At 32.3% G+C, this 17,272-nt stretch overlaps 1 protein-coding gene across 1 annotated transcript in view; it reads left to right on the forward strand.

Moving 5' to 3' along the window:
* LOC143238394 (diacylglycerol kinase zeta-like) overlaps positions 1 to 17,272 on the forward strand; it is a 196,345-nt gene that overhangs the window by 142,478 nt on the left and 36,595 nt on the right. The window contains exons 10-16 of the mRNA XM_076478560.1: positions 1,355 to 1,426; positions 12,610 to 12,794; positions 14,120 to 14,288; positions 15,027 to 15,097; positions 15,913 to 16,058; positions 16,378 to 16,496; positions 17,032 to 17,105. Of these exons, the coding sequence (XP_076334675.1) occupies positions 1,355 to 1,426; positions 12,610 to 12,794; positions 14,120 to 14,288; positions 15,027 to 15,097; positions 15,913 to 16,058; positions 16,378 to 16,496; positions 17,032 to 17,105 (836 nt within the window). The remainder of the gene's footprint in view (positions 1 to 1,354; positions 1,427 to 12,609; positions 12,795 to 14,119; positions 14,289 to 15,026; positions 15,098 to 15,912; positions 16,059 to 16,377; positions 16,497 to 17,031; positions 17,106 to 17,272) is intronic.

The following is a 17,272-nucleotide window of genomic DNA, read 5'->3' on the forward strand; positions in this document are numbered from 1 at the left end:
ATACGGTTTTGATAACAATAGTTGATTTTTAAAAGCAAATATTAAACCTATAGCTTTCCAGTTCTTCATCTTCTTTCGTTGTTCAAATTGTAACTTTGAAGTTATTGCAAGTGATATAAGCAAATAGCGTTCCAGAAAAACTATTGACTCTCATCACCCAACCCAGCTATCGAGTTCTGATGAAGAATAGAGGACCTCCTAAACAGTAAATAACCTAAAGCAGACAAAATTAATCTGAGATACTGTTTTTATAAACCTATGATTTGAAATCGTAACAGACAAATTTAGCGGAATGCAGTCTAACATACCTTTTATAACGTATATTAGGTCTATTGATTTCCAATGCTTATCCACGTTTCGTCACTCAAACACTAACATTAAAATGGAAAACAGGTTTACATCATAAACACCTTATACCAAAAAAGCTAACACGTTTTCCTTAACTTCAAAATATATTGAACATTGAGCCACTAGTTCTTTCTATCAGTTCAATGTACCTGTATTTACTCTGTACCTCAATCGTTCTGCCCCATTTAACTCAAAAGGTTAAATAACACTTTGTCACTAATCATTTCTATCATACTGATGTGTCGATATTTACCTTGAAGCGACTCGAAAATACGAACCGCTTAACAAGACCTCACGTTTCATGAAATGTTGCAATAATTATAGTGAAAAAGTTTGCCACCATTAGTGGTTTGATAATTTGTAAACTTATAATCATATGGAATAATGCATTAGATATTTTTAATAATTGTCTGCGATATTACGTAATGAGAAATTTTAAGTTCATAGGAATGTTTTAAAACTATTCCCCTGTCCTATAACACGCGGTTCTTCTTCTGTAAGATCATATGAAATAAATAGTGTCTATGCACGATAATATGGACCCTCAATCTCATTGTTAACATGACGACAGTATTGAAAAGCGTATTATAGATAAGATATCCGAAAGTTATTGAAATATTCCACGCAAAGAATTTTTACCTGAATTATAACGTGTTAAGTGCAGTCTTGTCAGTTATTGTTCTTTATCGTTAATTCAAAACATTGTTAAAGGTATTTTTGTGAAAATAGAAATTTCTTTAAAACTGTGGGGGAAAAAGTGTTCTAAAAATGTAAAATAATCTGTAGTAAAATTTAGAGAAACATCCTACAGGAACGCAGTGTATCTCCAAATCAATGTTTTAGTGTTTCTTTTCCTATTTCAATCCATTGAGGAATACTTGTTTTAGATTTTTCATAAACTTCTGTAATTAGAACTGTGGATCAGTACAGCTTTTATACTGTTCAATATAGTAGTGTTGCAGGTATTTTTAATAAAGTTGTCACTTCTCATGTTTGCCCTCTATAGGGATCTTTCAAGTCTTCACTGCGCAGATCACCAAAAAAACGCTTATCTACAAAAAAGAAACTGAAAAAGGAGGTAGGATCTGATGTTTTGTAATTACCCTTACAAGGTTTAGATATCATATTATTATTATTATTACTTTAAAAATTAACACGATTTTTTTCAAAACATGTGTTTGTTTATAAATGATAAATATTAATTAATTTTCCTATCACTTCATACATTTCTAGTTTTGTACAGATGGAAATTATTAATTAAATAGAAATGTGATTAATGAAGGATAAAATACGGAAATTATTCTCTTGATAATTATGCTGCTCTGAAACATATCGATAAAATTAATCTGTTTATAACCACCGTTTCCTGTAAGTAGGTAAAAGTAAATATATGTATATCAGTTTATTAAACAAAGTATTTAAATCACATAATTTAAAATTGATATTAATCACAATGAATAGTTCTGTCTCTCTCTAGCTTCGTGTATGTGTGTTCGTATATGTAACTATTATACTAATTTCAGAGAAAATCCATACAAGGATTTAATTAATGCAATAGCACCAGGTGTCTCTACATTAGGGTTAGGGCTAACGTTATCAGCGCCGACGTGACTGCTTTCCAATAGAAATCGTTTGATAGATGGGTCTTGAGACGCTGTGAAATAGGCTAACGACAGCAGTGTTCTATGTGATAACGACACTTTACGTACCATTTTCAACTTGCATTAACAGAAGAGATAACATTCGTTAACACAACGTAAACCTTTAACGTCAGTGCATTTACTTCAGTCATGATATATTTTGCTGGAAATATGTGTTGTTTTATGTTGAATGAAAAGACTGCATTGCACTTCATGTAAAAATAACAGCTCACTGCGATAGGCTTCTACTGAACTGAAATTTCATAAGAAAAATGCTATAGTTTGCAAATAGTTTCATAATTATATTTATTATTTTAAGTTTTTAACTATTTTAAAAACGACATTAGATCTAGAACATCTTAGATTCAATAGAATGTTATTAATTAATTATGAGGCTTTAGTTCTTTAATTTTTTATCCTGCTGCCACACATAATAAAAAAGTGCTCATAAACGAATGAATATCAACTTTAAATGAAGTTTCTAAATTATTTCAGTAACTCACGGACAACTAATTTAATTAAAAATTACTTTTTTACTTTTTTAAATACTGTGAAAGGGGTATAAGAGTTATTATTTAAAATAAATGAAATTATTTGAAAATGGGTGAAGTAGAAGTAAAGACAAAGAAAAGCTGTCTGTATAATGTGAATTTTTTACAATCTTCAAATGTTTTTAATATTCACTTACTGTGTTCATTTTATCTCACAAATGGTGAAAAACTATATATGCACCCATATAAATGTAACATCTACTACACCGTGTATACTGAGTGTTTATGTTCTATCTTCAGTCGTTGTCTGACTCATCTGATGTATTATCGATAACTGTGGTATCTTCTTGGGCGCATCAAGATTTGAAAGTTCGTTTTATGAAACTAATCGTGCCCATTATGAAATTTGAATACCAGGACCCAATTTACTGTCGATATGTATGCACAACACCTGCCTTACTGCTAATATATCAGCATGACCACACGTTACAAGACTGATATAAGTAACTCATTGTATGCCTGCCTGTTGATCGTGAATTCGAATTCCATCACCAAGCTTACTTTCCCTTTCAGCGGTGGGGGTGTATAATGTGGTTTTCATTTCCACTTTCAGTTGTTAAATAGCAGCCCAAGAGAAAGTGGTGGGTATTGTTGACTAGCTGCCTTTCTTCTAGCGTATCACCTATAAATTAGGGAAGGCATAATTAAGCACTCTACGCTTAGATTAATAGTATTTTTTAAAGCATTTGGTACAAATTACACCATATTTGATTAGAAGTTTCTTCAAAGTATTTTTAGTTTGCCATTACGAATATTATATTCAACTTATCTTGTTAAAACCAAACTTCACATGACATCCGACATAGCTGAACTTTAGAGCATGATTCGTTATCATTATTTCTGTACAAACTTTATAAGTCACCTAGTGCACGATGTAGCAAAGTATTATTGAAACCATACGCACAAAAGTAGATTGGTTTAATTGAATAACATATTTTCTTATATCTAACCACACGATTGGTTCTACTGAGCTAGTTGCGACTTCATTGGTCGATGAGTAGGGTGCATTTTGTACACTTGTATTAAAAATGAAGATTTAAAATTTTGAATTACGACGAAAGAACAAAAAATAGCCTTGACACTTTATGTTAAACAAGTTTTTATGAAAAAAACTGCTAACAGTAAAAAATGACCCTAAGCTAAGAAAAATTGCACAATTGAGCATCCATAGGAAATGTTTTTTTTTGTTTTTTGAATTTCGTGCAAAGCTACTCGAGGGCTATCTGCGCTAGCCGTCCCTAATTTAGCAGTGGAAGACTAAAGTTACCACCTACCGCCAACTCTTGGGCTACTCTTTTACCAACGAATAGTGGGATTGACCTTCACATTATAACGAACCCACGGCTGAAAGGGTGAGCATGTTTGGTGCGACAGCGATTCAAACCCACGACCCTCAGATTACGAGTCGAACGCTTTAACCCACCCGGCCATGCCAGGCCTCACAGAAAATGTTACGCATAAAAAAAGGATGCTTCAGTATAAAAACTCTGCAATTACATCCTGTGATAATTTTATTTCAAGTAAATCAGCTTTCATATTAAACACAAATATTCACAGTAAATATATTTTTAATTTTCTGAACTCTGGGCTTAAGTTTTGACATAATTTGTTGAATAATATAAGTATTTTCAAAATCTAATTTACTAATGTGTATAAATATTGAAACTTTTTAAAATAAACGCGTAATATAATTGTGTGAAATTATCCTAGACAAAATTCTTTACAGTTGTTTCCTGCTATCTGAGATACTCTGTTCTCTGTTGTTCCTTGTTGTTCAAATCAACAAGTTATCTAAATTCGACTCCGTGTGGAATAATGTAGATTTATTTGGTATGCGTCATAAAATGAGATGGTCACTGGAATGTCTTTAAGTACAACTATAATTAATTATATGTCTCATTCTGATGTTGATTTAACACGTCTTTATCACAATTAAATAGAAGCACCTAAGTTATATAAATCATAAGGTTCTCTAGCTGTTGTTTTTTTAAAACCAATTATTAGATAAATTAAAGTGAATTTGATTTCAAATTTCTTTCTGTTTCTTAATGTAATCAACGAACTTTTAATTGTATGTTATTTTTACATAATTCTACTTTGTAAAGTGACATAAAACATTTAACGTTACATTAAACAGAGTAATTAATTTAAACGTTATTTTCAATTGTAGTGAACTTAATTCACAAAACACTTGCGAATTTCTTAGTTGGCTTTTAACCCCTTGGGATGTGTTCTTCTGTAAATTAACATCAGAACAGGACTAAGGTAAGTTGGTAAAAATAATATAGAAGATGAATATACGAAACTTAAAGCGACTTGATAACAGTTTAAAATCATGAATATTATTATTGCATAAGGCTTTTTTTTCGTACGTGTGGTTTTACAGTTTTTAATAGCTAGGAAGAACAAATATATACAGTGGCATGGCTTAGGTATCCAAAGTAAGGGTAGGGTAAATTATGAGGGTAATAAAATATAGGTATATGCTAACGCGTCGTCAAATATTACTACAGTGTATATTATGCACTCATAGAATCTGTAGGTTTCATAAAAAAAAACTCACCCTTGTTAGCAAAAATATTAATTTCCAATTAGTTTTAAGTAAATAACTGTTGTTTTCTTAAAACAGAAATACACTATGAGATATCTACACTCTGTGCGCGGCGAGGAATATAATCTTGTTTTTGCTGTGTTTGTTTGTTTCTTTCTTTCATTGTAAATCTGGCCCGGGATGGCCAAGGGTGTTAAGGCGTGCGACTCGTAATCTCAGGGTCGTGGGTTCGCATCCCCGTCGCGCCAAACATGCTCGCCCTCCCAGCCGTGGGGGCGTTATTATGTGACGGTCAATCCCACTATTCATTGGTAAAAGAGTAGCCCAAGAGTTGGCGGGGGTGGTGATGACTAGCTGCCTTCCCTCTAGTCTTACACTACTAAATTAGGGACGGCTAGCACAGATAGCCCTCGAGTAGCTTTGTGCGAAATTCAAAAAACAAACAAACAAACATTGTAAATCTAAAACTAATTTGCAAATTACCCACTAGGGGACTTTTCAGTAACTATGTATAGTAGAACATAGAAGTAACTGTTAAGTCTCCTACACATTGTATCACGTTGAGCTTTTTTTTTCAGGGGGGTGGGGGTTAGCCAGTTAAAAAACTCAATGTAAAGACGTAGATAAACGTATTGGGAGAAATTGTTATTTTTCTATGTAAAAATATAGGAAACTTCATCATTATTAGTTGAATTATTTGCATAATTCATAGTGTTTCGTTTACATTGTTTATGTGACTCGCATATTAATTAGTAACCCAGTAACCAAAACGTCATGGGCGTAAATAGTTGAGAAAAATGTGTTTTTAAAAGCACATAGAAACTAATTGGTCATTTTAAGAATGCTTATCATTAATTGCTAACATTTCTCCCTCTCACTAAAACATGTAATTTCAATGAAGAACAGAAATAATATGAATGACGTAGATGAGTTAGCCAATCATAGAACGGATTAGATCTTTTCCCAAATCGTGGATTCATTCTTTTCTTCACCGAATTTATACACATTTTAGTGGAAAGAGAGGAAAACTCCTGATTAATTTTAATTTACTTGTTTGTCCGTTGATAAATTGCGAATAATTTATTGTTCAGTTATTTGTATGGTAATGGTAAAAAGTCTTTACAATAAATCCTGATAAATGTTTATTATAATTATTTAAATTTTCTATTACCACTTCTCCACCACAGTTTGACTGTTGGATCTGGTGAAAAAAATCAAAGTACACCAACTCGTTTTTTTTTATTAATTTATTTTCAAATGCAAAATATTCCAGCCTTTTATGTTAATACCTTCGAAGATTAATCGTAAATAAATACCAGACCGCAAACACTTTCCGTTTTTAGTGAGTGAATTGGTTTCATTTCTCTCACTTTTCATAGCTGTTTCCATCCACTGTCATTTTAAACATCTCACTTAACGCTTACATAGCTATTGATTTTAAAAGATTCGTGCGTTAATGATTCCGAGACAACTTAACAGTGAATTTGTAGAATCGTTTCCAGCATCTTTAGAAGAATCCTTCTCCGAGAATAACTCTAAGGTTTTAATACCGTAATGTTATTATTCCATATATTTGCTTTTTCACGATATTTTTTTATTATCCTCAACCCAGTTTTAAGTTTCAGTGTTGTTGTGATAAACAAAAATAAGTGGGTCAATTAACTAAGGCAAGCAGCATGGTAGGAACAGAGGAATAATCTGATTTTATTTATTTTTTTCAATTTCACTTGTGTCTAAGACAGGCCAGGTCTAGATAGCGTTTTAGACCTTTGGTCATAAAGGCTCAGGACTCCCGCTAAGCTTAACGTACTCGATCGACACTTTCACTTGTGTGCACGTTACGATAGTTAAAGCAAATCAGCTAGTTCTGTTGACTGTCTTCCTTCTTTGTGAAAAATAGTTCAGAGTCAAGGGCATCTGCGCTGAACTTTAATTAAAGTTCCTGATCTAGCTGTTTAACCCATGTTTTACATACAGTGTGTTAAGGTTTTCAGCGATCTCACAAGCTCGTTATTTATTTTGTTCAAAATTAAAACATAAAATTGAAATTGATAACACTGTAAGGAATTTCGGTGGGTTCTTGCCTCAGCCAAAATAGGCTTAGAAAAAAAAGTGTGATCATGGTGATAGTAATGTAGTGACGCAAAATTAACAATATAAAAATAAATTTTATGAACAACTTTTTGACCTTTTACACATTTGTAATTGAATTTCGCGGTTATTTATATTGGCTTTCATCTAGAAATCACAAAAGATAATTTGGACAGAGAACTTTATTTTGTGTTAATATGGAGGGTAACTGTTAAACGATACAAGTTGTGTTAGTTGATCCGTTAACTTGAAATATATTCCTACGATCCTTCTTCAATTTAGGAATCGAGAAACGAAACCAAAAATTTGACTTTTAATGCATATCTAATTCTAATAGATATCATTACCAAACAACCTCTCGCCCTACCAAACGCTCACACATACAGTCGTGACTCTAGTCCTAGTCATGTTTAGACATAATTATGAAAACAGAAAACAAAATTATTTTAATATGCATATATTTCTTACAAGATTGTTCCAGCTCTATTGTAAGGCAATTAACTGGACCAGGATACAGTCACGTGCTAATAGTTTAAACTGTAAGTGATTGTTACGCAGCAAATCACAATGCCATACCAGAAAATTTTTAAAGTACAGTTAATCACCCTATGCTTAGGAGTGGGAAATAAATGCCACGTAACAAAATAGTAAAAATCGAGGTTCCAACTAGTGAACATTATTTCATACGACAAACTGAATGGTAATTTCACGTTTTACTAGGTTTGTTTTGGTTTTTGAATTTCGCGCAAAGCTACACGAGAGCTATCTGCGTTAGCCATCCCTAATTTAGCAGTGTAAGACTAGAGGGAAGGCACCTAGTCATCACCACCCACTGCCAACTCTTGGTCTACTCTTTTATCAACGAATAGTGGAATTGACCGTAACATTATAATACCCCTACGGCGGAAAAGGTGAGCATGTTTGGTGTGACGGGGATTCGAACCCGCAATCCTCGGATTACGAGTCTAGTGCCTTAACCATCTGGACATGCCGGGGCCGTTTCAGTAGGAGCTGCACAGAAACTCAGAATTTGGACATGTAACTAGTTCTATTGGTATTAAAAGTGATCAAGGTAGAAGGCATAAATTATTTAAAAGTGATACGCAATACACGACAATACAGTACAATAATCATAAAAGACCTCTCTACAAGTACAGGTGTGAATGTTACTACCAAGTATGAGTATCTTTTCAAAAAACCCTGGTTTGGTGTACCAGTTCAAGTTTAATAGTTACAGATATTTCCATTTTATAACTCTTATTGGTGTAGAATTACATTCTGTTTACTTCAAATTCAGTTTGCACATTTTTATTCTGGATCGAAACTTCAGATAGTTTTACTTAATTCAAGATTGAAGAAGCATCTTTCTTTGCTAGAAATGGTAATGACCATAATTAGCAGAATTCTCAGTGCAACAGAGGTGTTGGGATAATATTAAGATGTTTTAATACTCTGTTCGGATTCATTCCAGCCATTGTCCATGAAAGGCCTTGCGATTCACAACATAGTTAATATTCAATGACATCAGTTGTCTCACTGGTATATAAGATGACTTGGTGTTCCACACATTCTTTCAGCAAACCCTGTAAGCTCGTTTTCTGTAATACAGAAAAACATAATAACTAGGTTTGTTAAATAAATAAAATAACGTTAAATTTTGCAGTGGATTAAGGATATGTCCATTTTTAAAATAACAAACAACAGGATCGTTTTATCGTAAACGAACTTATTCCTTGGTTCCTCTGTCTTCTGGAAACTTCCTTACATCTACCACTATCTTTCTAAAGCCTTTTTCAATCCTGCACTTTTTTTATTGTACTTGCAGAATAGCTCGAGAGATACCCTGAGACTAAAGCATGATGTGGATTTCCTAATTAGTGTCAGCGTCCACGAACAGAGTCATTTCTACTTTCCCATCTCGTATCCCTTGGTAGCTTCGTAGTTACCTGGGAAACATTCATTTTCTGAGAAAGCTTACTGAGAAATAGTAACAGTCTTTTCGTCGGCATTAACAGAAATAGTTAACAGTTTCTCGACTTCTCTGTTAATATTCATATTTTCTTAATTCTTTTATTTTCAATATTAAACGTCAGAGAGACCTGCTTTCCATCAGCCACGTCTTTTTGTTCCAACAGCCATGTTTTTCTTTTGTTTGTTATTTAATGTTCCTTCATAAATCACGTTTTAGTTAATATTTTTTTCAGTTATCACTTTTCTATCCAAAAAAGGATTTGTTGTGAATCGAGCTCACCATTGTCTTATATAATGGTAACACGATATAACTTACTCTTCTAATAGCATATATTTCATATCTACACATTTTCACCAGGCGGATTGTTTGTTTTTGAATTTTGCGCAAAGCTAATCGAGGGTTATCTGCGCTAGCCGTTCCTAATTTAGCAATGTAAGACTAGAGGGAAGGCAGCTAGCTAGTCATCACCACCCACCGCCAACTCTTGGGCTACTCTTTTACCAACGAATGGTGGGATTGACCATCATATTATAACGCCCCCACAGCTGGGAGGGCGAGCATATTTGGTGCGACCGGGATTCGGACCCGCGACCCTCGGATTACGAGTCGAACGCCTTAACAGGCGGAGACTAGTTGCTAGTGAAATTGAACTATAAATCGATGGTTTCTGCTTTGTGACTTCTTGCCCCAAAAACGCTTTCCACACGTAAAGCTCTACTATTTCCTCAGCCATGATTAGTCGAAGAGTTGACGATTGGTTCAAAGTTATATGTGACTATATGCACAAAAGATCTGCAAAAAAGAAATCCACAAAATGTTTGTATTTTTCTAGGTTCTGATATGAAATATCCTATATTTGGTTGAGGTCAAGTGCTAAGTTCATCGTTAGGCGTTACTTTCTACAGCATAATTCAATTAAGGATGCTGTCTACTATTTCATAACACAATTACATGCAACTGGAGTAGTTCTGGATTCTTAAGACATAGTTCGTTTCTGGTCAGCCACAGAAAGAATGTGCAGTGCGAGAGTAATATTGGCACTTTCAAAGAGATTAACTTCCAGTTTGAAATGGTCAAGTCCTTTTGTGATGTGCCATGTTTTTTTCCAAGTCTAATATTGTATGTACACTATTTTTCGTCTCTTCTGCATTTCTTCCAACACTAAACTTTCATTCAAACAGATCCTGAAATCTCTGGTTCTATGGAAGTGATTTACTTATGTCTTATAATACCTTTAATTCAGGAACATCAAAGTGTAAAACGACCAAAAATGTTGTTGTTTTAGCATAAAACTACATAGTGAACTATCTGCATTATGCCCATCTTGGAGAATCGAGCCCCCGACACTAACATTGTATATCGCCAAGGATGTTATTGCTTGTGGCAAGTATGTGGTCTAGTTTCGTATAAAATGGCGAATAATGGGATAGCTTTATACAAACTATTTCAGTAACCATGTTCTAATTGTGGACAAGGATCTCTCGGAACGTGAAGGAGAATAGCATGCAGCTATTTTCATTTTCCACTAAGAGACTGGAAGATCCTTTATAGCAGTGATTCCAAATTGCAGGTTCACATCCTGGTGGTGAAGTAGTGTTTTCAGGTAAAAACCGTTTTTTCAACAAATCTCAGTTAGTTAAACCAGCGAATAAATTCGCTTTAAAAATAAGGAGAGTAGTTGAAAATCTGATAACTGAGTCTGCTTTGCGTGTATGAAATAACACGGCTGGGTATATTTAACTAAAATGAACACAATATTACAAACAAAAGAAAATGCAACATATAAGCTCACGCAGATATAATCACATTCGAATCTTTACTAAGTTCCATAGCTTTCATTATCTCGGTATTGATTGCCGTAGAACTTAAACACGATAACGATCTCTTAATAAAATTGGACTGAACTCGACATGTAAACTCGCCTTCTTTATCCTCTTAACAGCATCTTCTCTCTAATTTCAGTTGGCTGTAACATCAGAAGATCGGCACGTCGACCCGTATAGGATACAACAATCGCTAATTCTTTCATTCCAGATGTACAACTACACTATCCTCTTCAGCATAATATACAATACTTATTCTAGAGAACAAAGCAACTATGACAAGGCAATCTCAACGTCTTTCTGAGTCACGTGTTGTCCTATTTATACTACAGGAACTAAATAACTGGAAAGCTTTAAAAATTTCTATATCGCTAAAACAGATATTAAACGTGATGTACTGCAAATAATAGAAGTATCAATATGTCTCAAACTCGAAAAAAACATTTACTTGAAATTGTAGAGGAGCAGAAGTATACTTATTTTCATTTCAAACATATTATTTCACAATTAATCAGCTGTTGTTGCCCCATCCTTTCAGAAACAAAAATACGATCATGAAAACAGGGGTTAAATTTGTATGGTTGAGAGTGCGGAGCATATTTCTTTCTACGTTAATACAGAGCTTATGCATTCTTAACAATTTCCACTTGAATTTATGCACTTGTACAGAAATATCCAAAATATGAAATATATATTATATTATATTATATTATATTATATTATATTATATTATATTATATTATATTATATTATATTACATTACATTACATTACATTACATTACATTACAAGAACCTTTCTTTTTTGGCCTGACATGGTCAGGTATCTTGGGCGCTCGACTAACAATTTGTGGGGTGTTGGTTCAAATCGCCGTCCCATTAAACATGCTTGCTCCATTAACCGTGAGGACGTAATGATGTAATGATTAATCTTGTTTTCCATTGGTAAAGTAGCAGCCCTAGAGTGAGCGGTGATGCTTATCTCTAGTCTGTGTGTGTGTTTTTTTTCTTATTGCAAAGTCGTATCAGGCTATCTGTTGTGTTCACCAAGGGAATCGAACACAAGATTTTAGTGTTGTAAATCCATAGACTTAACGCTATCCCAGCAGGGGCCCTCTCGTCTGTCACTGATAAATTAAGGATGGTTTTGCGCGAAATTGAATCAAACCTTTCCTTTCACTGTTATCTATTTTGATTTTCAGCAAAGAATGTCATGTGAAAATTATTTCATAACAAAATGTAGAAGTAATTTGACGTTTTCGTAAAAAACTTGTGAATATTTTAAGGATTAAGTTATGTTTTATTTTCATCTTATTTTTATGGATATTAAAGACTACATAAAAATATACATATATTTATTTTATTTATAAGATTACACTGCTTGGATTTGAAATCACATACATTTAATTTATGTTTTTCTTAAAATATTTTTTACTGGGATGTATTTATTGTACAAACACTTTGATTTTGCTGAAACAGTACTACGTATTGTGTTTAATTGGGTTGGCTGAAGAACAGTTTAAGCTGCGAAAACGCTTCCAACCAACAAAACATATTTAAAATGCAATATTCCGAACCTGGTGGTCCTTTTAATATTATATATATATATATTTGTTTGTTTGTTTTTTTCCACAGGATGATAAAGAGCAGACAAAAACCTTTGTCATTAAGCCCATTCCATCTGTCACATCAAAGCCATTACTGGTGTTTTTAAACCCTAAGAGCGGTAGTAATCAAGGTGCCAAGTTGATGCAGAAGTTTCAGTGGTTACTGAATCCACGTCAGGTGTTTGACCTGACACAAGGAGGACCCTTTCCAGGGTTAGTTGTACTTGGGCTTATTCAGTTTATACAGACACTAGAATGATAACAGAAAAGTCTTTAAACTGTAAAAAGTTGAAAACTACTAGAAGTCTAGAACTATTCAAATACGTTATACAGTTGTTAAAATATATATATATTATAACCTAAAGCCATTAAAAAAAAGATGGACATCCGCAAACTGTATAATGTTTACTTAAAATAATATATAATTTTAAGCTAAATTAAATCAATACATACGGTAGTGTGCTACGAGGCCTAAGCAACATGCTGCAGGACACATTGTGTGTTATTAAAAGAAGTGATAGTTTGGCGATTTTCTACCTTCTGTAGCTCGGACTGTGGTAATACAAACCATCACACATTTTAATTTGTATGCTGCGTACTTTTATTATCATTTTTTGCCGCACTGTTTTTCACACCTATCCTGTAATCCAAATATATCGTTGAAGCACAGATGTGGATAAAAATAACGATGGTCCTGCCCTCTATTACCATACGGAAAAGAAACCTTGTGAAGTTTTTATTAATCTGGTAAGATTTTAATTTATTATTCTCAAATATAAGAATACGAACTATTATTCCACCTTTGCACAAAAGTATCAACTTATTAAATAATTTCTTCATAATATATAATTTTTCCATCCATCTATAGTTGTAATCTCTGAGTAATAAAAAATTATCAGAACAGTTAAAGATCAGTACAAAGAAGCATCTGAAGTACAGTTATGTTTAAAATATTTTGGACAGTTTTTGCTGACAATATTCCTGGCAGACAACCCATACTGCATAAAAATATTTCATGCACCTGAATTCTTGTTGATTCTATAATAAAAACAGTTGAAAATTCCATACAAATACACTCACATAGATTGATAGAATGTTTTGGCATAATCTGGCAATATATCATTGTCATGTAGAATAAGTCGTATGTGTGTATTGTGTTTACGATATTCTAGAATGATAAAAAAATAGACTTTTAGGTTGTAATAAGTTGAAGACCAGTAGAATTATTCAAATACGCTATACAGTTGTTTAAAATATACATATTACAACCTGAAGCCACAAAAAAAAAGATGGACATCAGCAAATTATATAACGAGTTAGTTCAAGTTGTATGTGTGTGTTGTGCTTACGATATTGTAAGTTTTGTTTAACATAAGTATTTATCATACCAATTATAACAGTATTTGTTTTGCTTTTTTCATTTATTGGAAAATACATTTTCTCATACTTTAAGAACATTTTTAATACTTCCCACTAAAGTTCATAAGGACTTACAATATAATTGTGAATAAATGTTGTAAACAGTTCTTGTGTTTCAGCTTAGAGTTGTACAAAAAGGTTCCTAACCTGAGAGTGTTGGCCTGTGGGGGTGATGGCACAGTTGGTTGGGTGTTGTCCATACTAGATGAAATTGGCATCTCTCCTCCTGTATCTGTACTTCCATTAGGGACAGGAAATGACTTAGCAAGATCTTTAGGGTGGGGTGGGGTAAGTTTGATTTTATAAAATTAACCCCATTGTGTTTAATATGCCTCATGGTGTTATCATAGGATTTTTTTTTGTATTAGAAACTTACTTCTGAACATATCACTGTATAGTCATTATGGAAGAAGAAAAACCTTAGTATTTCACAAACATGTTCTTAATATTATTATTGGTAAGGTACTCTATAAATTAGTTTTACGTTTCTGAACAAGAAAATGGAAGTTTTCCAAAAGTGTTTCAATACAACTTGACTCCCACTACAATGTTTTCATCACAGAATCCATCCTATTATTTGGATGTTTAGAGATAATGTAAGTTAAATAAGTGACTTTTATACTAACTAAAGTTTTAATTTTGTCCTTCAAGTCACAAAACTTTCAATATTACCAACTGTCATTTCTTTCTGATTCTCTTCAAAAGTTATTATGAGTGTTATTAAAAACCGTTCAAAATACTGAATTCATAAATGTCTGTAAAATCATTTAAACACCTATATGGCTGAAATCTTTTCTTTGTCAAGGAAACATTCTAGCATCCATGATGCTCTAATAACAATTGATCTTTACAGTATTTATGAGTTAGTTCAAGTTTTAATTTATTATCTTTATACTTTAAATGTTTTAACCTACTAATTTTACTCTCTTTCTCTATGTATGCACGAATAGAGAGACAAACTTCAATTGATGATGAGTTTTACGATAGGTTTAAACTTTATATTCAATGTCTGCCTAATTATCACAGGGCTATACAGATGAACCTATATCCAAGATACTTTCCAACATCCAGGATGGAGATGTTATTCAGTTAGACAGGTGAGGATGCTGTACTTAAACAGAGAACATAAGCCAACTTAATTACACATGCATGCTCCTCCACAAAGAAAATTTACCACCTATTGTACAGTATACAATTATACCAAAATTTTGTTTTAACAAGATTAATATCATAAATCTAATATGACATTGATACCATCTTTATTCAGAAAGAGTTTAAAAAGTACTTAGAATGGTTACTTTTAACATAAGAAGTGAACAATTTAATTGACAAACATTAGAGCCAATATAAAGTCAAGTTGATGATAATTTTGAATGTTACTGTCATGTACAATTGATGATAAACCAAATATAAAGAGCAGAAAAATCATCATAAGTTCTTGTAAAGTTTAGAGATTGCTAGAATCAGTAACCAATGTAAAACGTTTTGACAAGATTTTGTTATCAACAGGTACAGGTAGTTTACTTAGCCATAATTAAGTCTTCATGATGGTGTGTATCAGATTGATGGCTGTTCAACCTATAAGTCGGAACATCATCAATTACAGAATAGCATTAGGTATTATTGTTCATTGGTGAAGAATAAAAATAATATTAGATTAATTAAATAAAAAACATAAGCACAGCTGATATCTTTAAATGTGCTTCATGAGACATATCACTAGACAAAAATCTTAGTTTTTCTTATCAACAGAAAAAAGTGCATCTGAAGAGAAATTATAACAATTATTAAGCCCAATATGATCTTGGATTAACACAATATTAATTCACATAATTCAGCTCATCTTTAATAACCCTAATGTATTTAGATTTGTTTGCAGGGAATGAAAAGCAATACTTCATTTATGTTATAGGTGGAATCTTCATGTAGAAAAAAACATAGATGTGGACCTTTTCACTTGTGAAGAAGGCAAAGAAAACTTACCTTTAAATGTGGTCAATAATTATTTTTCTCTTGGAGTAGATGCTCACATTGCTCTTGAGTTCCATGAAGCTAGGGGTGAGTACAACCATAAAACTGCTATTAATGCAATTTTCATTTACAAACTTAACTGTTAAGTTGCAAGCTAGATTTCTTATAAGTCTCTTTAATCATAAAAAAAAGTTTTGTTTTTTAAATACCATGCTTTACTACATTCTCAAGATGGTAAACATTATTTTGCACAGTACTATAACATTGGCCATAATTATAAGGTAAGTTGGAGTGGAGTAAGTTTGATTTCGTGAAATGGATCCATAATGTTATAAAATAATACCATAACTTTGATACAGTTTTTCATGGAATAGAAAATATAATGATTTATTTTTTGTTTTCTTAGAGGCTCATCCAGAAAAGTTCAACAGCCGTCTAAGAAATAAAATGTTCTATGGTCAGGCTGGAGGAAAGGATTTATTACAAAGAAAATGGAAAGATCTTTGTAATTTTGTTACTCTGGAGGTATTGATAGCAGAAAATATCCTGCCTTATTAATTTTATACAGAAACAACCTGTAAGATAGTTTTCTTTACAAATCATAAACACTTTTATTTGATTATAAAATGATGTGTGATACTTTGGAGATAAAAATTTGTTTTAAAATGCTTTTAAATTGAATATCATTACAAAATATTAATGATATATTGTATACATACCAAAATATATTATTATATGGTATATCACAATCCATTGGATTGACATAATGTGTACAGTATAATTTGTTTATCTTTAGTTAATCTGATTTAGCAGCTAACCAGTATCCATAAGTGACCTCAGAAGTATTTTTTTATTTGTTTCTTATTTTATTAAAGGTGAATATTGGTGCTTGTTTTTCAGCCAGTCTTTTTAAATAAAGAATGTTTCACCTACATTATACATAAAATGTTTTTTTTTATAATTTTTGTAATATGAAATACTTTTAAAACCTATGTATTATGAAAACTTTCTTAACAATATTTCTTCCAGGCATCATTTTGTTTCTATTTATTCTCTTTAGTGTGATGGACAAGATTTGACACCCAGATTAAAAGAACTACGTATTCATGCTATTCTGTTTTTAAATATACCAAGGTAAATTTACCACCTCTGAAATTTCCTCTGTATTATGTCATGAGTTGGTAACTCATTATGCTAATTGTTTTGAATCAGTAGTTTAAAAAGTATAGTGCAAGGATGGTACTTTTACACATTTATTCAGCCATGAAATCATATATACATATAGCATAAATTTTGTATTA

The sequence above is a fragment of the Tachypleus tridentatus genome, chromosome 13 (assembly GCF_004210375.1).
Source record: "Tachypleus tridentatus isolate NWPU-2018 chromosome 13, ASM421037v1, whole genome shotgun sequence".
NCBI lineage: Eukaryota > Metazoa > Arthropoda > Merostomata > Xiphosura > Limulidae > Tachypleus > Tachypleus tridentatus.